Genomic DNA, 24,778 nt, shown 5'->3' on the forward strand with positions numbered 1-24,778 from the left:
TTAGACGTTAGAGGTGCTCAGCTAGTATGCGTGGACTGTGGGTGGACACACAGACGGATGGTTGGATGGGCTGCATGGTGGCAGTACAAGCAACCTGCCCTCTTTGGGGGGTTACAAGCCTGCTCTTAGTTACTAGTTAAGGTTATTCAAAAGATAAATTATGTGACTTAAAACATTCCATATTAAAGGAATGATTAATGGATTAAAATGAAAAGGCAAAAATGAACATTCCAGATGTAAGAGGTGGGGCACAATATTGGTTCACTACGTACTGACTTCTCTGGGGAGACTTTGGCTCTTTTGGATCATTGTAGATACTGCTGGATGGTTAAAAATATATTCACCTTATAAACCAACTGAAAGCCACAGAATTGACTGGAATTCCTACACAGCTCCGAATCCAATATTTTTGTCACACCCACAAGAAGCCAAAACAACGGACTAAAAGTGAAATGCTCAGTCAACCAATGTTTTGTCTACATAATTTTTAAAAACAAGTTTCGAATGACTTAGTCACAGAAAATACCTGGTGTTTTGGTTACAACACAGAGCTTTGGAAGAGGAAAAGAACTGAAAGTGCTTCCCCCAAAGTGACTGGATCTTCCTTCATGCTTCCAAATAAAAGTATCTAGAGGAGACGGAAGAGTTTCCCCTGGGGCTGTGCTACATGCAGACTCGAATCAGGCCATGTGTTCACGGGCAAGGATCACAAACAAGGCCTCCGGCAGCCTCAGCATTATTCTCCCCGGGGAACTCCCTCTCCCAACCCCCCAAGCAGCTCACCTTCATGCCCTGAATGTTCTTCAGCATCACGTCTCCAATCCTTTGGTAATCTCCTCTGATGTGAGCATTCGAGCGGCCTTCCCTGCGAGCAAAGCGTTGGAAACCAAAGTGTTAGCAGTGAAAACATGACCGGAAGGTGTGCCAGCCCCAGATGACAAAATATCAACATGTATGTCTTCCTTTCCAATCACCTGTTTGTACCTCTCCCTTCTCTGTGTGTCACAGAACGTTAGTGCCAGAAGGAGACTTTGAAATTACCCCAGTCATTCTGCAGACAAAGAATTCCACCTGTGCTTTGAAAGAGATACAGGGAAGAGCCATTTTCTGTTCATTTTAATTTGGCCTCATTTTACATTCCTTTTCCCATCCCCACTGGGGTGATTTTCTCAGCATTAGGATAGCGTGGAGATGACTTGCAGTAACAAGCTCATGAAACGGATTCTTTCTTACAGATTGGCGCTAACAGACACTTGTAAGAAGCAAGACTTAGCCTCAAAATTAAAGTTTCGGCTCGCAAGAGCCCTTAGTCTAAAACAGATAAAGGGCTGTGTGAAAAGCCCTTGGGAAGAGAAAAATATAATTGAGGAAGTGCAGGAGACCCATGCACGGAGGTAGGTATGGGGAGAATGACCCAGAAGAGGGCAAGATGGGAGTCCCAGGTTCGGAGACAGGTCAGGGGTCCCCTAGATATCCTGGCTGGTAGTTGACAAAGATGTGGGCACTTTTTTTTTTTTTTTAATATCTTTACTGGAGTATAATTGCTTTACAGTGTTGTGTTAGTTTCTATTTGTTACTGTACAACAAGGTGAATCAGCCATGTGTATACATGTATCCCCATAACCCCTCCCTCTTGAGCCTCCCTCCCACCCTCCCTATCCCACCCCTCTAGGTGGTCACAAAGCACCTAGCTGATCTCCCTGTGCTACACGGCTGCTTCCCACTAGCTATCTGTTTTACACTTGGTAGTGTATATGTGTCAGTGCCACTCTCTCATTTCATCCCAGCTTCCCCTTCACTCCCTTGTGTCCTCGAGTCCGTTCTCTATGTCTGCATCTTCATTCCTGTCACTACGTTCATCAGTACCGTTTTTTTAGATTCCAAAAATGTGCGTTAGGATACGTTATTTGTTTTTCTCTTTCTGACTTACTTCACTCTGTATGACAGACTCTAGGTCCATCCATCTCACTACAAGTAACTCAATTTTGTTCCTTTTTATGGCTGAGTAATATTCCATTGTATATATGTGCCACATCTTCTTTATCCATTTATCTGTTGATGGACATTTAGGTTGCTTCCATGTCCTGGCTACTGTAAATAGTGCTGCAATGAACATTGTGGTACATGTATCTTTTTGAATTATGGTTTTCTCAGGGTATGTGGATGTGGGCACTTTTAACAGAGCAGTTGGGTATATATTTCTATCTCTTTGGCTCCAGGCTATATCTGATGTTGATAATCCAGGGGCTTGAACGGCAGTGAGAAAAATAATAATAATAATGGTAGCTGGTGGGTACTGAGTACTGGTTACAGTGCTGAGTGCATTACATCACTGAATCCTCGTGGCAGCACTGTGACCAGGTACCACCATCACCTCCATTAAACAGCTAAATACTGAGGCACAAAGAAATGAAGCAATGTGTCTAATGTCAGTGGTCATAAGGCAGAAGCTTGTACCTGAGCCTAGGAGCCCAGCCTATACAACCTCTAACCACAATACCCGTGAACATCTGCCAGTTTACCTGCTGAATTTCCCAGAGAAAATTAAAACATGATTTTCAACAACAAACCTGGCTAATATTTTCAAACCACCTGTTCAGGATAGCCAGAAGCCAACTTAAAGGAAAAGGAAGAATCAGACATGAAAAAAGGTAAAAATCTGGGCACAGAAGTGAAAGGTACTCAGAGCGGAATAAAACACCTGCAGCCCGAGTGCGGAGGGTGATGATTTACACCCAGAGATGCCACCGCCCTACGCCTCCAGCACCGGGAGGAGTGACCCCCTCTCGGCATTTGGAGCTTTCCGTAACTGCCAGCTCAACCTCTGATGCAGCAAGGATCTCAGGATGGGGAGAGGAAGGCAGGGAGGAAGGCACTTAATGAAGCAGCCCAGGGGGTAGAATAGTCAGGGTCGATAGAAACAGGGGGGCTGGCTCCTCCCCTAGCTCCCGGCTCCACCCCCAACCAGGCAGTGACAACACCCTATATTACACTGGTTCTAACTGAGCATACACTGTAAATTACATCACAGGGGAGACGGGCACCCAGACCCATCAGGGAATTAAAGTTTCTCTAAAATAAAAGGAGCAGACTTTCCTGGTGGCGCAGTGGTTAAGAATCCGCCTGCCGATGCAGGGGACACGGGTTTGAGCCCTGGTCCGGGAAGATCCCACATGCCGTGGAGCAACTAAGCCCGTGTGCCGCAACTACTGAGCTTGTGCTCTAGAGCCCGTGAGCCACAACTATTGAGCCCACGTGCCACAACTACTGAAGCCCGTGCACCTAGAGCCCGTGCTCCGCAACAAGAGAAGCCTGCACACCACAACAAAGGGTATCCCCACTCGCCACAACTAGAGAAAGCCTGCGTGCAGCAACGAAGACCCAACGCAGCCATAAATAAATAAATTTTTAAAAATAATAATAAAATAAAATAAAAGGAGCGAGGGTACCCATGATGCTCCCAGCCCCTGCCAGGGTCTTCTACGGCTCCCCTAGGGCTGGCTTTCTTTACCTATTCCATTCTCTTCCAGTGCAATGCAGAATCCCTCAATCCTTCTCCTTCCTCTTAGCTGCCAAAACAAACAAGTTGGCCGATGGCTTTAATTACTATTCACTTCTCCTCTAATTAAAATATGGATTCTCCCCTCACCACTTCCTGAATTGGTTCTGTGCAAGTTTAGCCTTAACCTAATCCACCGAAGCAAGCACGTATTGTCACTTCTGCTCCTGGTCACTCTCTCTTGCGTAGCTGGGCCCAAAGTCCTGGCACTCTGTTCTCTGGCTTCTGGAAGCCTGTCTCTCCAGCGCCCTGGTTTCTATCTTGGTCAGGTCTTCAGTCCTCTTTGCCAAGCTCTGCTCTTCAGGCCACTCCTAAGATGTCTCTGTGTTGGGAACCCAGCCCTGGTTATCTTCTCTCTTCGCTTTCTACTTCTCCCTAAGCAAGCCCTTCTATTCCCCGTGGTTTCAATTCACGATGCCAAATCTATGCCTCGGTCACCTGGGTAATTATCTCATACCTTCGAGAGGGAACTGCGTGAGTGACCCACAGGCATCTCAAACTCAAGGGATTCTGCACAGAGTTAATTGCTGCCCAAACCCAGTCTTTTCCTCCACTTCCTTCCTTAATGAAGTGGCTGCCCTGCCTCAGCCTCAAGCTAGGAACTTCGGTTATCCCCACTGGTCCGCCTCCCTGATCCTCAGCCATCGGGTCACGTTCTCCCCCAAAACGGGCTCAGCAGAGAATGCTCAGGCGTCTGACGGAGACCAGCCTTCCCTCCGAGACAGCCCTCAGCTCGCGATCAAGTATTATTCCACCCCGTCAGCTACAGGGTCGTAGCATCTCTGGATTTTTGGCACATGGCTATTAATCGAGTCACGATGGAGATGTTCATGGTTTGGCCATCCTGGGGATCCTGCGTGCGTCTGGGTGCGGCTGCGAATTTACTAGTTGTTCTTCTCCTTACACACCTGGGGCAGAAAGGAGCTCCCGCCCGAAGTGGGGGCGTTCCTGCTGTTCAGAACCCCCACCCCCACCCCGCCCCTTCAACATCACAGGAAGCTCCTAACTGCTGAGCCAGAACGGCCTGATGTCAGTAAAAGGAGGCAAGACACAATGTAAACTTGACTTCCAGGTCTGTAGCTATTACCTTGGAACTTAGATCACTGACCCCCAAACTTCCAAACGGACGTGCCATTTGACAACGCACATGAGAAAGGGCTTTAGTTAATCCACAGGACATAATTTAAATGTTTTAGCGAAAATGTTCTGGATCGCGGGTGGGAGCAAAAGGGGAGAAACAGGGGTCTCAGCTCCCTTTAGCACTGAACGATCCTTTCCCTCTCACGGAGAGCACCGCGACCCAAGGGAAACGGAGAGCAGCAAAGCAGACTGGGAGGCGGGGCGGGCGCCGTGATGGAGGCCAAACCTGATTGACTTTGCTTCCTTCCTTTCTTCTTTGCCAACTGTTTATTAAAAGAAAATGTACTGATGTTAAAACCCCAGACGCAAGGAGACCTTCCTTCCTGCATCGGCTGACCAGCAGAACCTTATCTGTTTCTCTAAGTCTTCAGCGTCTTTACTTTCATTTTAGAAACTTCTCTGGGTATCACTGGTCCCCTGTGCGCAGGGAACACCCTGATGTCGATCCACCGAGGCGGGGCAGCTCTAGGCCATGTGGGGACAACAGGCTGGGGCCTGGGAAGTTCATGCAGCCAGCATAGGCAGCTCGGCCCCCTGCCTGTCCCCTCCCCATTGCAGCACACGGCAAGCGCCAGCCCTGCTTGGTTCCAGAACATGGAGTCAGCCCCCGGGAAAGGGGACGAGACCTGATGCTCTTGCTGCCTTGTACAGAATTACCCTCGTGTTTTACACTTCCTCTACGTGTTAATGCCAGCAAATCCACAAGTCCAAAGCACTGGCTTTACTGTAAAGAGCTAAGAGGTCACTTTAGGGACTCCCTGGCGGTCCAGTGGTTAGGACTCCGCACTTCCAAGGCAGGGGACGCAGATTCGATCCCTGGTTGGGGAATTAAGATCCCACATGCCATGCGGCGCATCCAAAAAAAAAAAAAAAAAAAAAAAAAGGTCACTTTACTATGGAGAACATAAAAAAAGTAATTATAACTCTTCCGGAAGAGCCTCGGGATGTTAACCTCACAAGAAAAGAGTCCTTGTTTGGAAGATGGGGACACGTACTTGTTGTCTGGGTAATTACCACGCAGCAACGCAGCTGAAAATTCTTTTGACAATTTCGCTTTGGAAACCCATGTACCAAGAAGCCTTCCAGATGCTAAATTCTGACCTGGGCACCACAATTAATGTGCTCCCGGGAGCAACTACACGTTATCTCAGCACAAGGTTGAACATATATACACATACACACGCACACTCACACGGAATCTGAGTCTTCCCAACCCTCCGTAAACATTTCACTGACCACTACGTGAGCTGGTCAGCAGCTCAGCCACAGGCAGACCAAAGTCTGGCCCTGCCCTCCCACTCAGAACAAAGAACCATCTCATCAGATTAAAACATAAAAGCAAACCATGCAGCCTGGAGTGGGAAGGCTGACTTTTTCAACCCGGCTCTGTGTCAGGGTGCTCTTGGACCCCAGGAAAACAGATTTTACTTTGTGAAGTTTTAGGCCTTATTTGCAAAACAAACATCATGCCCTAATTCTTACTGTTCTTTGTGCTCCTATGATTCTCAATGGAAAAAAAAAAAAGGCTGTGACTGTGTGTGCTTGTGTATCTATGTAAATAAAAGAATAATATGTAAATGAGTAAAGACAAATTTTCCCTTAATATGTAGGGTAGTGAGGGTGACTGGGTTCAAAAAGCCAACAAATTAGCCAAAGTAATAGATTTTTATATGTGTGTGTGCATATATATATATATATATAAAAATATTATAAATATATTATATATATTAGCCGCATGTAATTAATAGTTGTGGATTTCAATATTCTTTGATGAATTTCAATATCCTTTGAAATCCCTGGAGAGGAAAATCCCATTAATTTGAACATTAATTCACATCCCCACTTGTGGGGAAGGCATTTGTGCGAGAGGTGTCCCCACTGGGCCAGGGTACACGGTTTCTCTCCGGCAGCGACAGGTAAGGGATCCATCCTGCCCTTCAGTGCAGGTGGGACACGGCAGCCTCATGCTGTCCGCCTTCAGTTACACTACTGGGTTGCTTAAAGCTATGGCTTTTCTTCTTCTGAGGTTTAACACCAGGTCCTGTTTAATAAGAGGCACAAGTTACAGCCCACTCACAGGCAGGCTTGATAGCACCCAGATGAGACCTGGGTTCAGAACTGTTAACGGCCACATATTAAAATGCAGCAGAACAGAAAGGCCGTTTCAAATTCATAAGCGGCCTGGAGAGCGCTCTCTCTCAAGTGTTTCCCAGCAGAAACCCACCTGCGATTCAGGCAATTGGAAAAATCATTTCTGTTTTCCTAAAAAAAGTAGCTTGCTCTTAAAGCACAGTGGGCTAATACAGTCGGGAATACAGCAGATAATCCAAGAAAAATAACTCCTGCATAGGCCCGAGAACAGGCAATTTTACTCATGTGTTAAAAGGAAACAATCACCAACCACCACTGTCCCTGGAACCCTAGGTAGACAGTGGGAAGCTGAGACAGAGCAGAATACAGTGGGAAGATCACAGTGTCTTTCTTGCCTTTGAAACAAAGATGAAATTTTAAATTTTAAATAAATTTATATAAAAAAAAGTAAGTGTACACATGTTCCCCACCCCACCCCACGGTACACCCATGACCCATATCTTGTTCTAACTTCCTTCCACTGTGTATTTTTTCCAAGCTGTTTTCCAGGTAGATCACACTGCCTTGCCTCCAGTGAGTTTCATTGTTTATTTTGAGAGTAATGATTTTAAACCCTTTTTGCACAGTCTTCTTTTTAAAACCAATGAAAATCTTCTTCAAACAAAAGCTTTTTTTTTTTTTTTTTTTTTTTTTTTTTTTTTTTTGCGGTACGCAGGCCTCTCCCGTTGCGGAGCACAGGCTCCAGACGCGCAGGCTCAGTGGCCGCGGCTCACGGGCCCAGCCGCTCCGCGGCATGCGGGACCCTCCCGGACCGGAGCACGAACCCGCATCCCCTGCATCGGCAGGCGGACTCTCAACCACTGCGCCACCAGGGAAGCCCCAAACAAAAGCTTTTACACAAGAGAAGTAGCCCTGATCTGCCTGAAGCAGGGAGCGGAGGGATCAGAGAACCGCCTTTGAGTCTTGCGTTTTAAATCAATGACTCTGATTTCTAAGAAGGTGGATGGTGGGGCATTCGCTCCTAATGGGAAAGGCAGACTGCGTCCGCCGTCTGTCTTCCACTCAGAGTTCCTCCCCTTTACGTCTCCAAAACTGTGCTGTCCAATGCAGTATCCACATATGGTTATTTAAATTTTAACTTTACTTAAAATAAAATTTAAAAATTCAATTCCTCAGGCACACTAGCCCTATTTCAAGGGCTCAAGAGCCGCATGTGGCTAATGGCTGTTGCACTGAACAATGCGGACACAGAGTATCTCCATCAGCACAGTTCCACTGGAGAGCACTGCTCTAGACAGAACACTAGAGAATAAGCTAACAGCTACTGCTTCTGCCTCCTGGTTCATGGGCTCCAGGGAAAGTTAGAAGTGGGGTGTGGGGCGTCCCTGCTGGCGCAGTGGTTAAGAATCCGCCTGCCAATGCAGGGGACACGGGTTCGAGCCCTGGCCCGGAAGATCCCACATGCCGCAGAGCAACTCAGCCCATACGCCACAACTGCTGAGCCCATGTGCCACAACTACTGAAGCCCACGTGCCACAACTACTGAATCCAGCATGCCTAGAGCCCATGCTCTGCAACAAGAGAAGCCACCGCAATGAGAAGCCCGCGCACCGCAACGAAGAGTAGCCCCCGCTCGCCGCAACTAGAGAAAGCCTGTGCGCAGCAACGAAGACCCAACACAGCCAAAAAATAAAAACAAGTTATAAAGTAAATAAATCTATTAAAAAAAAAAAAGAAGAGGGGTGTGGTCCTCCCTAGCTTTACACTGAAGAACTTCTGGCAAGGCACTTCCCTTTCAGAGCCTTATTTTCCATAGGCATAAAGATGGAGATAGGCCCACCAGACTGTTTGGATTGTCCAAGGAGACAATTTAAGGGAAAATGCTTTAAAAGATACTGTAGATGTGCAAGGTGTTTTACCGTATACATATCTATGGTCTTTTTTTTTTTTTTTTTTTTTTTTTTTTAACACCTCTAGAATACTGACGGTTTCTGTTCTGGAAAAGGGTCAGATGCCCAATGGTCTCTTGGCATGAGTAGAAATCAGAACAGGAGCTCTGGAGCTCTGCCCGGGCTCTGCTTCCAAGTCTTTTCAGGCTGCTTCTGGCTGCCTCCTCGGTGCAGGGCACAGGGAGAGATGTAACTGGAACACAAGCTCTCAAAGCGCGGGAACTGTGGCCTGTTTGGTTCACTGAACGCTGAGAACGGTGCCTAATACACAGTAAGGGCACAGTAAATATTTGCTGAAGAAATGAAAGTGACCACCTTGCTGTAAAAACTCTTAGAGATGGGCTTCCCTGGTAGCGCAGTGGTTGAGAATCTGCCTGCCGATGCAGGGGACACGGGTTCGTGCCCCGGTCCGGGAAGATCCCACATGCCGTGGAGCGGCTGGGCCCGTGAGCCATGGCCGCTGAGCCTGCGCGTCCGGAGCCTGTGCTCCACAACGGGAGAGGCCACAACAGTGAGAGGCCCGCGTACCGCAAAAAAAAAAAAAAAACTCTTAGAGATTAGAAAAAATTCAAATCCATCTTCTCAGACTCTAGACCCAAAGGCGATACTTCTGCAGACAAAGTCGCCATAGGGCGAGCGTTGACCAGATGTCATGAGCTTCCTGCCACTTTCGAGAGGAGGACAAACACCACTGGAGAGTGCTCGGGGCAGAGGGGCCAGCAGTGCCGACCTCCCGGAGCCAGAGCGGGAAGGAAGGACGCAATTCTCGAAACCAGGGGGCTGGGTGGGGCTCCGCCAGCTTCTGCCGTGTGGCCCAGGGCGAGCCGTGCCCTCATGCTCTCCTCTGAAGAACGAGGAAGTCATGGCAGATGCTGTCCCAGCCCCCTTCCAGGTGTTCAAAACCCTGTGCTTCGACAACACAGCTTCCAAGACGCCAACTACGGATCAGCTCAGACCTAAGTCCAAGTCATGCCTCTGTCACTTAAGGGCTGTGTGGCCATGAGCAAGGAGCTTGACCTCTCTGAGCCTTTTTCCCAATCATAAAATGGGAAAAACAACACCTACACCTGGGGAAATTCTTTTTCGCCAAGGATCGGCAAGCTTTTTCTGTAAACAGCCAGACAGGAAGTATTGTAGGCTTTGCAGGCCATCCGAGCTCCGTCCCAACTACTCAGCTCTGCTGATGGAGCACCAAAGCAGCCGCAGACAATAGGGCAAAGGACGGGCACGGCTGTATTCTACATAAAACTTTATTAACACACACAGGGGGCAGAGGAGATCTGGCCATGGGCTGTAGTTTGCCAAGCCCTGATTTTGAAGATCAAGTGGGAAGAGCAGAGCGGTCATTTTAGTTTGACTAATAATGCCAACCTGGCAATGGTATAAGGTACATGAAGAGTCTGCACATAATAAGTGCCCACGAATGGAAGTTTATTATTAATATTAATGCCGCAAACACTGCATTGTGAATGCTGGTTTTCTAAGTGTAAAAGCACTGCCCATCCTCATCTGCCTGGCCTCCTTCTGCTCTGGGTCTTTGAAACATAACAACAGACAAATTTAACAATCTTCAAGATTTACCCCGGAGGAAACCAAGACGTTTTCATGAATTTGATTTGTAAGTATTTTGAGCACCGATTGTGTGGTGGTCCTTGTGTTTGGTGTAATGAGTACTATTCATTCTTTTGTTTTTAAATACAATTTTTAAAGCTTACACTCCATTCACAGTTATTACAAAATATTTGGCTATATTCCCCGTGTTACATAATACATCCCTGCAGCCTATCTTACACCCAATAGTTTGTACCTCCCAATGCTGTGAAAAAGTACTTTCTGTGATGCCGGAAACGCCTTTTATGTCTGCTGTCTAATACGTAGCCACTAGCCGCATGGGACTCACAGCCCTTGAAATATGGCTCGTGTTACTGAGAAACTGAATTTTTAATTTAAATTATTTTAAACCAACCGCTCCAAGGGGCTAGTGGCTACCGCATGGGACAGCGCAGCTTTAGAGGTCCTCGTTTATCCTGTCTTACATTGTTTTCCATTTGTGAACTGTCTCAGAATCTGTGTGGAAGCTGAGGCATAAAAGGATTGAAAACCACAACAAAAACTGAGCCTTAGCAAGAGCTGTGATGCACTTTACCAACGAGAAGTCATACATTCGTTCAGACAGGCAAATATCACCCGAGTTCCACCCTAGTCTAAGGGACACAGGAATAGTTCCCCCGCCTCCCCCGAGGAGACGACCGTCTGGGCAGATGCTAAGACGTGCACGTCAGCAGCTGAGCTTGCGGGTGAACCGTGAGGGGCAGGTGACCAGTAACTGTCTCGGGAAGTCAGAGGAGGAGAGACGGAGGTTAGTGGGGAAGGAGGGAGGGAGGAATCACAGCTTCTGAACCGGGCTAAGTCAATTTTACAGGTGGAAAAATCAATGCGGTTAATCGACTTTGCTGGATTCAAGAGTGACTCAGGATTCCTGACATGAGGGGTCGTCACCCTAACTTCCTGCTCATGACAAAACTCATGACGGTTGGAATGCTGGGAACACATCAAGGCTGCGAGGCAGTGGGATTCAACATCGGACAAGAACGTTCCAAGAGATAAGGCACCGCAGCTGATTTTACTCTAAAAGAGTAACGTTGTGGGCTTCCCTGGTGGCGCAGTGGTTGAGAGTCCGCCTGCCGATGCAGGGGACACGGGTTCGTGCCCCGGTCCGGGAAGATCCCACATGCCGCAGAGCAACTAAGCCCGTGCACCACAGCTACTGAGCCTGCATGTCTGGAGCCTGTGCTCCGCAACAAGAGAGGCCGCGACAGTGAGTGGCCCGTGCACCGCGATGAAGAGTGGCCCCCTCTTGCCACAACTAGAGAAAGCCCTCGCACAGAAATGAAGACCCAACACGGCCGAAGATAAATAAATTAAAAAAAAAAAAAAAAAAAAGAGTAACGTTGTCATTGCCGGCAGTAAGCGCACCGTGGTTAGGACAGGAGCCCGCCGCCCATGAGAATTATCCAGCCGTGAAGAAAGCGTGTGGGGCGGGAATGATTACTCCATGAAATAATTACAGGGGTTCTCCGCAGTCAACCTTCACAAATATTTTGATCTTGGGCAACAACAAAATATCATAGAAATCAGAGCCTTTCCTCATGTGGATGTGGGAAACGGTCCACAGACATCAACTCTGGGGGCAACCAAAGCGTTCATTTCACATAAACTACCTGCAGGGGCAAAGCCAGCCAGTGCTGCACGCTGTGGCAGGAAGCATCAGCCACTGGTGACCTCTCAAAAGTATGGTGGCCAGGGTCCGGTCCATCCTCGGTGATCCTGAGATGAAGCATGGGGGGCAGACTCTCCGGGTTGAAGGGGGAGGTGTGTGCACGTGTGTGGTACAGGCATGTGCTCCTGCCTCAACCACAAGAGGACGCTACCCTTCTTGAGAGAGGATGCTGTGAGAAACTGCTCTGACTGAAGGGCCAGCTAGCTGCCTTTGGGAGTGGTGGCCACTGCAGCCCCCAGGGGCTGGTAAAAAGAACAGGGTCTCTGCCCACCCTGCTTACAGGACCCTTGGGCGTACAAGCTCATGACAACAGGTTGTCCAGTCACAGGGCTCCTTTCTACATTTCCCATAATGATCCCAAGTTCCAACACAGGTCAGAGAAGACAGTGTGTTAATTAACATCAAAGGTCTCCACCTCAGGATAAAAGCACAGCATCTGCCCAGCTGGGATGATCACTCACCACACTCCTCACAGGGTCACTTAAGAAAGGTAAAAAAGCCTGTTTTTACTTCCCTACCTGTTTAAAATAAAGCCCACGGACCTCACAGAGCTGTAGGGCCACGAAGGGAAACAATAATGGGAGATGAAAAGAGCCTCCAAGAATGAGGAAGATGCCGAGAAGTGAGACTTGGCGTTGTGAGGTCCGCCTTCAGATGGAAAGGCACCTGGACAGGTGAGCCCCACCCACCCTCAACAGCGTTCTCAATCAGTAAGATGACAAGAGCTGAGCTCTCCACTTAGGTACCATTTTAGCTTTAAACTGAGGTCTTATGTTCAATTTAACCCACCAAGGCCTGGCTGCGAAGGCTGCCTGGGTCAGAATGGAGGCAATTCAATCAGCAGACGCACCCGCCACCCTCCGTGAGGTTCCAGGAAGTGAATTCAGGGAAGCACTTGGCAGTGCCCACAGAGAACCCGCAGGTGTGGTGGCCCTCGTGTGCAAGGCACTGTTTTGAAGCCTCTGGTCTTATCCTGCACTGGATTCCCTGTGACTTTCTTTTCTCTATTTTAAAAAAGTTGTGGCTATATATATACAACCTAGCATTTCCCTTCGAAACTATTTTTTAGGTGTACAGTTCAGTGGCATCAAGTACAGTCACACTGCTGTGCGACCACCAGCACCAGGCTTCTCTAGAACTTTTTCATCTTTCCAAACTGAGATTCCATATCCTCTGAACACTAACTCCCCATTTCCCTCTACCCAGCCCCTGGCAGCCACCATTCTCTTTTCCATCTCCATCAATTGACTACTCCAGGTGCCTCATAGAATTGGAATCATATAGTATTTGTCCTGGCTTTTACTCCACTTACTGTAATGCCTTCAAGGTTCATCCACGTTGTAGCAGGTGTCAGACTGTCCTTCCTTCTTAAAGGCTGAATAATATTCCACTGCATAGATCGACCACATTGGGTTTATCCATTCACATGTCAATGGCCATTAGGTTGTTTCTACCTTTTGGCTATTGTGAATAACGCTGTTACGAACACGGATGTACGAGTTACCTGTTTTGAGTTCTTTCTTTCAAATCTTTTGAGTATATACCTAAGAGTGGAACTCTTGGATCATACGGTAATTCCATATTTACTTTTTTGAGGCATCCCTACGCTTTTCTCTCAATGCTACCCAGAGCTGGTAGGATGATAAGAAAAATATTCTATTCACTTTTGTTCTACGGTGATTCACTGGTGCTTCTTTCTGTAAAGATGTTCCACTTTTGGGGGCGGATACAAACGATCGTCTCACCCATTCAGCCATCTCCACTCCACTTCGAGCTCAGCCACGGTGAGGCAGAACCACTCCGCCAGGGAAACTCCTCATCACAGCCTGCAAGACGGCCATGGCCCCGGAAGAGGAGCCTCCTTTCCGCTCTGGATGGACACCCGATCCCTCGTGGACGCCGCCCTGTCTCTCCTCCCCACAGAAGCCCCCAGCATCCTGAGGCTGCACCTGCACCCTGGGGAGCCTCAAGCCATCTCTGCCCCCTGGGCATCACTCTCCAACCCACACTCCCCTCTGGCACCCTCCACCCCCGCCCTCTCATTCTTTTTTCAAATCTCCGGTGGTTTCTCCAGCTTCCTTTGCGGGCTCTTGCTCTGCCATAAGCCATGATTATAGAAAGGTGCCCCCCAACGTGTATTCAACAAGATTCTGTCCCCAGCTCTCTTGTGTCTCAACATTCTCTTCCTTAAAGATCTGATTCTTCCTGTGGATAATTTCCACATCTACACCACTGCGTCTGATTTCTTTCCCAAGTCAGAGACTGGCGTTTCCAGCTGCCTGTACGGCTTCATTATTGACCCCTCGAAATTGGTGTGCCCCAAAGCAAGCCCCTCTTCCCTCCACTTTACTTGCTTTTTCCCTTTTCTTCTTCCATGTTGCTCTTAATTTCACGACCATCCCCCCCAGTCAGCCAGGCTCAAAGCTCCAGGGACCTCCCCTTTGCTTCTCCTTTGTCCCACGAGCCCTGAGACTTGGTGAATTTCCACCTGGGGTCTTTCCAGCCCTCTTGGCTGAACTTCTGCTCTCCTACCAAGCGATGATGCTACCTCAAGTTTCTTCTAAAAAAAAAAAAAACCCAGCTGATCCTTCTTCGAAGCTGGGTGCCCACAGCCAACGCCGAGTGCCTCCTTACATGCCCCTCCTTGGGTCCCAGCTCCCCGCCAGCTGTCAGCCGAGTTCCGTCCCCAGCAGAACCCACCAAGACGCACTGTTCCAGGGCAGGTCTGCATCCATCTCTGGGGGAATGACTTGGCCAGTTTGTCCTCAGCACCTGTCAGTCATTTCAGGGCTGGAATCTGGGGCTCCTGCCCAGAGACCAAAGATCTTTAGAGGCTTTCTCTGAATGCATTTGAACAGCTGAGTAAAACGTTCCTTGCTTTCAAAAGGAAAAGCGTTCTGCATGTTTTCAGAAGTCACCGAACCTGCTCTGTTTCCTTGTTTTTGAAGAAACAGGGCAACTTGGGCCAGAATGAAACGGTCCAGCCTCTTCTCAGGTGTGTTGACTTAGGAGAACCACCCTTTGGACATGGGCAGGTGTGTTTACTCAGCCAGGGTCCAGTCTAATCATTTGGGAAAACTTCCTGGTAATTTTTCTGCCCTGTAATTTCCCACTGCTGATGGAAGTTTATGACAACCTAACTTAGGCCTGCAAAGAAAGGCATGGTGGCTGTGATATTTAAGCCCCAAATCTGGGGGACCTTGAGGTGCATTGTAAACTTTAGACTTCTTTCTATTAACCATAATTAAAAATATTATTACTGAATAAAGTCTGGAGTTTAGTGGATAATAATGTAGTGTTAAAAGAGAAAGGACAGGTCCTTACTTGGGCTAAAACCAAGACCTAATACCTAACCTAACTGCAGTTACAACCTCCCCCAGGAATGTAATCCTAGCCAGTCAGCCAGGAATTTTCCGGTCAGCACCAATGAGGTCATCTGTCACGTGGGCCCTCTCAATCCCCAAACGAAGATGAGGTCACCTGCCACACAGACCCCTTCTGTCTCCCAGGTAGGTTACCTACGTCAAAAATAATGTTTTTTGTTTATTCCTTGTTTTGCCTTTAACGACCGTTCCCTTCCCAGAGCTCCAGCTCATCTCTACTAGCTAGATGGAATGCTGCCCATTCATGAATCATCTAATAAAGCCAATCAGACCTTGAAAATCTACTCACTCAAATTTTGCTTTTTAATAGAAGCAACACTGGTTCCTTAGTTTTGACGACTGTGCCCAGTGATATAAGAAGTTGACGTCAGCAGGAGGGTAGGGGAGAGGCATGTGCAGAAATTCTATTCTCATGGCAACTTTTCTCTAAACCTAAGATTTCGATTTATAGAAGTTTACGTTAAAAAATGGTCTGGGGACTTCCCTGGTGGTCCAGTGGGTAAGACTCCACACTCCCAGTGCAGGGGGCCTGGGTTCGATCCCTCGTCGGGGAACTAGATCTTGCATACCGCAACTAAGAGTCTGCACGCTGCAACTAAGATCTGGCGCAGCCAAAATTAATGAATGAGTGAATGGATGAGTATTAAACAATTTTTAAAAATGGATAAAAAATAATAAAAAAGTAAAAAATGGTTCGTCTTCCCCACCTTTTTCTGTGTGGGACAGGACACCGAGCCCTTTACAGACACTGTCCCATGTAGTGGTGTGATGGCCCTGTGACATGGAGACTGCACCCCACACCTTACAGGTGAGGAAACGAGGCCGTGCAAGGCTACGGACAGCTGGATGCGGACCTCAGGCGGCGTGATGGAGGATGCAGGCTCAGCCATCCCCCGCCACGTGAGCCAGGCCACGTCTCCCATCAACACACACACACACACAGACAGACACACACACAGAGACACACACACAGACACACACACACACAGACAGACAGACAGACACACACACGTCTGTCAGTCAACAACCCGGAGCAAACGCCTTTCTTAATAAACTCCATGTGATCCATTCTTCTCACTGAACATATGTGCTCATGGGTTGCCTCTTCTGTGTGGGCATTAAGGGCCCACGTGTCCTCCAAGACAGAACTGGCCAGTGACGCCCTCTGCCCACCCTGGACATGGCCCACTCATCCATGAGAGGGCCTGGCCTTCCTTGCCCCACGAGGCTGCCCCCTCCCCTGAGACCACAAGCCCCCAGCGGGCGAAGCCTGACACTCACCGGCTCACTCCCCACCCACCCACCTGGCTCACCCATGCACTCATCCGTTCACTCATTCAGCCACTGCTTATAGAAGAAACCAGAGTTATATGCCAAATGCAAACCAAGGAATCAGAGAATCTTCCGTGTGTCACAGGCAGCCTACATCAGTTGTTTCAGAAAGGTCATTCATCACGGTCATCTCAAGAAGCAATTTAAAATGCAAGTTTCTGGGTCTGACCCCAATGTTCTAACTAAGGAGGGCCAGGTGGGGCCTGGCTGTCTGTATTTTTTCAAAACTTCTCTGGCCCATCAACCCCAGGTGACCCTGACGCCCTGCCAGGTTTGGGGCTTCACCCAATAGATAAGTACCTTCTGGAAATGGGCAACCTCAGCTCAAGACACCCTGAGGCAGAGGAGCTCATTACCTCCTAGGGCAGCCTCTCATCGCCAAGCTGCGCTTACTGTGAGGAAACCTTTTTCTATACTCGGACACAAGGCACCTCTTTGGAAATTCACTCCTCTGTTTAAATTGTGTCCTCTGGTACAATTAAGATGACGCCGACGCCCTCTTTCATACAACCAGCCTGAAAAGGGCCATCCTATTTTCCAAAATCTTCTCCCTTTTAGGCCAAATGCCCATACTTCCAACAATTTTTAAAAAGTGAAATGCATTCTACTATTATCCCATTTCAAACGTGAAACTCAGAATTGGGTACGGTATTCTGACGGAGCTCAGAGCCTTCAAGTTTCAAGGGGCAATCCTTTCCCATGCTCTGGTCTCCTTCTAATGAGGCACAGTCTATGGAAGAGGTTCTTGACCTTGGCTGCACGTTGGAATAATCACCTGGGAAGCTTTAGGAACTACTGATGCTTAGGGCCTACCTCTCAAGAGATTCTGATACAACCGTCTGGGGCCCTGCCTGGTTATCAAGATTTTTTTTTTTAAAGGTTCTAGGTGATTTTAATGAGCAGCCAATGTTGAGAGCTACAGATACAATAGACGTTGATCTCTCTCTGTGTTATTCTATCGGTTCACACTAAACTCAATCACACTCAACCTTCTGCCTTGAACCCCTGCCGAGCCAGGTCTTCCTCATCGTGCCCTTGAGGAACTGATTAGCTGAACTTAATGGCAGGCTTTTACAATGACTCCCAATAAATGTCAGCAGTTTGGTGTGGGTCCACTGTTGTAAGGCTATTGAAGGTCAAGTCAATTGAGCTGCATATTGACTATCTGCTCTCTCTTTAGCTTTGAGTCTTTAACATGCTTCTGGTATCTTCATGGAAAACATGAATAAAATGGTAGATCTCTGAACGATACTCTACTGAAAATTCTATGGGAAATAAATTACAGCAGGTGCTTTTTAAGCCACTGGATATTCTTTCACAGATAAGGGCTGAAGATTTATGGTCACAGATAAGTCCAAGAGCATGGCGTCATTCCTAGAATGAAATGTTTCATACAGCTCTCCCAAGTTCTCTGGTGGCAGTGTTAGGTAGTTAGTCAGGCACGAGCAGGTCCCTGCCCCGTCCTGGATGGGGATCATCTTTCCCTCCCCGATCTGGACACTGGTGATCAGAACATGCCCAGAGGTCCTCCCTCTTGTGGTCAAGGACCACCGCTAAGTTTCCAGCCTTATCAGGACCAAGCAAGATAAAACTGCCGGAACAGGTTGGTGCAGCTGCACCAAGACCCAAAAGGTGACTCAGAGTAACAGGGCGGGGTTCGTTATGCTGCAATTATAATAAATGAGCATTGCAGTTTTTGTTCCTCCACCCCCCCACCCGTGTTTCACTTCGGTGCTTATGGGTAAGCACCTGCACACTAAGGGAGAAGTAATATAACCTAAAGCTGTCAATCAACTGGTCAGTCAAATGACGCAGGACACAGGGAGGGACCACTACTCTAAAGAACCCAACCCTACCCCCATTGTGGGACTGCTTCTGGTTTCCAGACAGCCCACTCTTGTCCTTTCTCAGGAGCATATTTTTGCTTTAACAAAACTCTTGCTACTTGAAACTGCTCTATGTCTCTCGTCTGAATTCTTTCCCTTGAGAGGACAAGAACCAAGGAAAAGGCTGTTCTGCCAGTGACAGCAGCAGTTAGCGCAAGCCCCCATGCTGGGCTGCCAGGGTGCTGCCGGCGGAGGACATCTCCTGTGTGTGACCGGCCCAGTCTTATTTATTTATTTTATTTTTTAAAATGTGCTTATTTATTTATATTTGGCTGCACTGGGTCTGCGTTGCTGCGCGTGGGCTTTCTCTAGTTGCGGCGAGTGGGGGCTACTCTTCGTTGTGGTGCGTGGGCTTCTCATTGCAGTGGCTTCTCTTGTTGTGGAGCACGGGCTCTAGGCATGCAGGCTTCAGCAGCCGTGGCACGTGGGCTCAGCAGCTGTGGCACATGGGCCCTAGAGCGCAGGCTCAGTAGTTGTGGCGCACGGGCTTAGTTGCTCCGCGGCATGTGGGATCTTCCTGGACCAGGGTTCGAACCTGTGTCCCCTGCATTGGCAGGCGGATTCTTTTTTTTTTTTTTTTTTTTTTTTTTTTTTTTTTTTTTTTTTTTTTGCTGTAGGTGGGCCTCTCACTGTTGTGGCCTCTCCCCTTGCGGAGCACAGGCTCCGGACGCGCAGGCTCAGCGGCCATGGCTCACGGGCCCAGCCGCTCTGCGGCATGTGGGATCCTCCCAGACCGGGGCACGAACCCGTGTCCCCTGCATCGGCAGGCGGACTCTCAACCACTGCGCCACCAGGGAAGCCCGGCAGGCGGATTCTTAACCACTACGCCACCCGGGAAGCCCTCCCCAACCTTATTTAAATCAACTGCCATGTGGACCAAAACTGCTCTAGTGATACCATCTCAAGATGCTCTGGGCCTACAGGAGGACTATATTAATACACATCTCACTGGCCAGAAAATGAAGTGTTAATTGGTTTCTCCAGAGCTGGAAGGTCTTTGACTCCATTATGAAAGCATCATTCAACTTTGTATGAATGAGGGGACAACATGGCAGAACACAATCAAAAGGCTTCCGGTAAGTTTTGGGAAGGTAAAGTTAGATTTTGTAGAATATTTTTTTTAATTTCAAAAAGTGGTATTTCTCTTGCATTCATAGCACCAAACTAGAGTAAGACTCTAAACTGGCATTTTCAGTCTTTCCCCATCTTCAGTGAAGCTGATCTTGTACCTGTTCTTTCTCAGTCCTGGCTGTGCTCTCCTCCCTGGGGCACCTGAGTGAAGTCTCCTCCTTCCTTCTATCACAGCAAAGAGAGCTGCACTTGAATTATCTCCAGGTATAAAAAACATACAGGGCTTCCCTGGTGGCACAGTGGTTGAGAGTCCGCCTGCCGATGCCGGGGACGCGGGTTTGTGCCCCGGTCCGGGAAGATCCCACATGCCGCGGAGTGGCTGGGCCCGTGAGCCATGGCCGCTGAGCCTGCGCGTCCGGAGCCTGTGCTCCGCAACGGGAGAGGCCACAACAGTGAGAGGCCCGCGTACCACAAAAACAAAACAAAACAAAAACATACAAAGTCAGACGTCTGAGCACATCTGCTTCCCAACACAGGGAGCAGCTCTGCGAACCTGTTAACTGGTGCCTGAATCTCATGCTTGGAATCGCCTGGGGCAGGACCACCTCGTCCAGGGCTCCTGCAGGCCCCCTAACAGTCACTGAACACCCCTGAGACCACTCTGAACCAAACTCTCACCTGTGGTGAGGATGGATACAGTATACAGTGGGTTCCATTTCCACCCGGAACATAGCAGAAAATGTCTGCTATCATCTCCTGGCATTTTTCAAATGCGTGTTTAGTAGATAGACAACTCCTCCTGTTTCTACACACGTCTTTAAAAAAAAACCCTGTAAGAATTTTCTATAGGGGACTTCCCTGGTGGCGCAGTGGATGAGACTCCACGCTCCCAATGCAGGGGGCCTGGGTTCAACCCCTGGTCAGGCAACTAGATCCCACACTCTCAGTGCCACAAGTAAGAGTTCGCATGCCACAACTAAGAGCCTGCCTGCTGCAACTAAGGAGCCCACGAGCTGCAACTAAGGCCCGGCGCAACCAAATAAATAAATAAATAATTTTTAGAAAAAGAATTTTCTATAAAAGATTCCACTTTAGGCCAAGGGTACATCAGACTTTGCATTCTGTAGTACAGACAATTTTTCCTGAATTTTTGCACTCACATATCAATCTTTTTTTTTTTTTTTTAATTTATTTATTTTTGCGGTATGTGGGCCTGTCACCGTTGTGGCCTCTCCCTCTGCGGAGCACAGGCTCCGGACGCGCAGGCTCAGCGGCCATGGCTCACGGGCCCAGCTGCTCCGCGGCATGTGGGATCTTCCCGAACCTGGGCACGAACCCGTGTCCGCTGCATCAGCAGGCGGACTCTCAACCACTGCGCCACCAGGGAAGCCCTCAATCTTTTATATGGTATTTAATAAACAGACTTAACATTATTTTTAGCCAGCCTGCTCTTCCTGGATACTTAGGTCAGTTCCAATCTTTTAATTCTGCCATGGCTATCTTTGCCATTTGTCATTTCACATATTAGAATGTATCCTTAAGATAAATTCCTAGCAGTGGGATTCAAGGTAAAAGTGTATGTGTGTGTGTGTGCTGTATGGGGCTCTTACTTTTCTTTATAAACACCGTGAAATATAATACTGAAAGCTACATGAGACGTATAATACTTAAATGACTATAAAGCAAGCACCAGTAAAATGTTACCAACACCCCCCACAAGTCCCTCTTTTGCCTCTACCCTTTATAACCCTCATCATCCTTCCAGAAGAAATTACTGTATTTTGTGGTATTCATTTAATTATCATCAGAAAACATGCATTTTGAAGAACTGTAAGCCAACGGAAAAAAAAATCCAGGATGAGATCTAACACGTGTAGATTTAATAGGAAATCACTGTAAGCTTGGCTTGTCTGAAGCCAGCTTCTCGCTTTATCTTTGCTCATGGGTGCCACTTATAAGGAACAATATAAAAATAACATGAGAAACAGAAAGAAGAGTTGGTGGTGGGAGAGAGAACTGTCACACGGGATTGTACTCACCACAGGGCGAGTCGTTGCTCAATTTCCTTGAGAAAATTTGTATGAAATTTGTGCAAAGGTTCAAAATTCGGGAAAATGAGACTTTTCAAGGTTTCGGGCATGGAGTCCTCTTTGCTTACTGTGCTCTGAAACCACTGGGAATAAAAAGAGAACACTCTTAGAGGCCTTAAGGTAAAGGATGAAGGTCTGCAACTCTTCAGAGGTAACGCTGCAGCCCACCACGCGTGGAGGCTAAAGCGCTTTGCTGCCGCGTCTGTAGCATTTCAAGAGCGTCAAGGGCTTTCAAGCTTTACTGCTTTCCCTCCTTTCATTAGATGGGGTAAGAAGTACCCATCTCTTCGTTACCGCTTCCTGAAGTTTGTTACCAACTGACTGTGGAAGTCGGGACAAATCTCTGAAGTGGGCAGATACTGAAATCAAAACTTCCATTATGGCCAGCTCACTGCGTCATCGCTGAGTTATACCACTTCACGCCCTCTGGTTTAGTCCTTGAGAAACTTCCATCTCTGCTCTTTCGTTGAAATGCTGAGCAGGAAGATGGCTGAACCAGAGAGGTGAAGCCTCTGCCTTCACACACATTACTCATCTCGTTGACCTGGAGTCCAAGTGGGTCCCACAATGATTGCTGAGCACCTGCCCAGGTCACCACGGCTGCCCTAGAGGCACAGAAACCCAGCGATTCCAACTGACCTCCAGTGGGCTAGGTTCCTTCCCAAGTCATCTGCCATGCTTTGAATTTGTTTCCAAGACTGAACAGGACTGATTAATAAAAGGCAGTCTTTTGGGCAGATTTTGCTGACATGGCTCAACTTATTGGCAAAGATAAAACAAGGCTTCTAATTCACCTCTGAGGTCTCCCTCAAGCAAAAAGAAAGGGCAAAACATGAAATGTTCTCCATCGGTGCAGGCAGACAGTATAACATTTAAATTTCTCCACTTTAGAAACTTCCTTCCTTTGCACTTAAAAATCACAGTTATAAAAGCTTTTTAGAGCATATTCCAAATTAAACATACTATTACTGCCTAATTTCTACAACCCAGAACCAAAATTCTTTTAATTGGAGTCAGAGAACCCAACATTTAATTAGATCCAGCTTGTCTCCTAAAGCTGAGTATCAATCAAGATAAATTATGTAATCTAAGGCTTTAGGGGAAATGCTACACATACCGAAGTGATGACTTCAAGATCCTTCAGATATGTTCTCTCAGTGGTGGAGACTTCCTTAGCGATGAAGTACGCTTTGTCAGTCGGGAATCTCTGCAAAATCCATTAAAAGAAAGAAGACATAATAATTTGAGCCTAAAGTCTCTAAGCGTGTCCTGATTATAAGAAAGTCCTAACTAAAGTGATACATTGCTAACTTACGATCTTTGGTTGACTGGTGTCAAGGCTAAATAAACTCTTATGTATTTTCTCCTTTTTTGGTGTGAGAGGAAGGAGGATAGGAAATGGATTTCTACGATGAGAAAACTGCTTAGGAATGTTTCCTTCCAGGTAAATACCACCCGCAGTGAAAGGCCTCGAATGAGTGTGTTAGCTGCCACTGAGGACCGTTCATTCACTACTGGGCACCTGAAAATCTAATTAGTTAGGAGAATAGAGTGGTGCAGGCTTCAAGGAAATGAATGAAACAGAAAGCACAGCAGCCTTTGTCCAGGGCATCGTGGGCTGGTGGTATTGATTTTTAGGAAATGGAAGTTACTTTGTTCATGGGAACATGAAGGGTGCTGACTCAAAGGGACGAGGGTTACAGCAGCTAGAGTCCACTGGTTAGGCGGGCAGGCAGCACCGCCCTAGAGCAGGCCTGCCACTGGTTTTGCTTCTCTTTAACCAACAATTAAAAGGAAATCCCTTGTTGTTAACCATCTTGCTTCCCACAAGAGTCCAACCCATTCCACCTCTGGGGATACGCACAAAGCAGAGATGAGAAGAGATACTTGTACACCCACGTTCCCAGCACATTAAGATGAAACAGCCAAAAGGAGGAAACAACCCAGCTGTCCATCAACGGATGGATGAATACACAAAATGTGGTATTCTCCGTACAATGGAATACTTAATCAACCTAAAAAAGGAAGGACATTCTGACATGTGCTACCAACGTGGATAAACCTTGAGGACAATTATGCTCAAGGACATAAACCAATTACAATGGGACAGACACTGTATGATTCCACTTATAGGAGGTTAATGCCTAGGGTAGTCAGTTCACAGAGACAGAAAGCAGAACAGTGGTTGCCAGAGGCCGGGCGTGGGGAGACAGTGCTCCACGTGCATGGAGTGTGCTCGAAGGATGACCGAGCTCTGGAAACAGTGATGATGGTCACACAACACTGTGAGTGCACTGAGTGTCACTGAACGGTGTGCTTAAGAATGGTCCAGGGGCATCCCTGGTGGCGCAGTGGTGGAGAGTCCGCCTGCCGATGCAGGGGACGCGGGTTCGTGCCCCGGTCCGGGAGGATCCCACATGCCACGGAGCGGCTGGGCCCATGAGCCATGGCCGCTGGGCCTGCAGGTCCGGAGCCTGTGCTCCGCAACGGGAGAGGCCACATCAGTGAGAGGCCCGCGTACCGCAAAAAAAAAAAAAAAAAGAATGGTTCAGATGGTAAATTTTATGTTATGTCTATTATTGGAAATGAAAACAAAAGATCAGCAGCCGAGCGCCCGCCATCCCCCTACCTTTCTCCGGCCATCGTCTTCGTCGTCAGTCCGAGGGCCCGCCTGGTCGTTCAGCAACGGGCTGACCAAGGGGGAGGCCTGCTTGGTGTCGGGGCTCAGGTTGGGGGACAGGACGGTGCTGGTGGGCGCAGCTCCCCCCTGCGAGTTGATGGACAGCTCTGAAAGGTGAGGGCTGCCAGTCAGGGAGCCTGTTTGGGGATGAGAAGTATTAAAGAAAAGAAAAAAAAGTAATTCCTTCTGGGACCTGGTGTCCACTTAAAATTTTCACCTAATCAAACCTTTAGAAGCTTGACTACCATATGGCACACTTATAATGCCCTTCATGATTTTCTAGTTTTTTTCCCTAAGTTGCAGCTGCCTGAATTCTA

At 47.9% G+C, this 24,778-nt stretch overlaps 1 protein-coding gene across 1 annotated transcript in view; it reads right to left on the reverse strand.

Moving 5' to 3' along the window:
- The window catches only part of FARP1 (FERM, ARH/RhoGEF and pleckstrin domain protein 1), a 295,645-nt gene that overhangs the window by 22,515 nt on the left and 248,352 nt on the right, over window positions 1-24,778 (reverse strand). Inside the window, exons 14-17 of the mRNA XM_079721658.1 lie at window positions 24,411-24,598; window positions 22,899-22,988; window positions 21,731-21,864; window positions 784-865 (exon numbers count right to left, since the gene is read on the reverse strand). Of these exons, the coding sequence (XP_079577784.1) occupies window positions 784-865; window positions 21,731-21,864; window positions 22,899-22,988; window positions 24,411-24,598 (494 nt within the window). The remainder of the gene's footprint in view (window positions 1-783; window positions 866-21,730; window positions 21,865-22,898; window positions 22,989-24,410; window positions 24,599-24,778) is intronic.

This window comes from Hyperoodon ampullatus, assembly GCF_949752795.1.
Source record: "Hyperoodon ampullatus genome assembly, chromosome: 16".
Classification (NCBI taxonomy): domain Eukaryota; kingdom Metazoa; phylum Chordata; class Mammalia; order Artiodactyla; family Ziphiidae; genus Hyperoodon; species Hyperoodon ampullatus.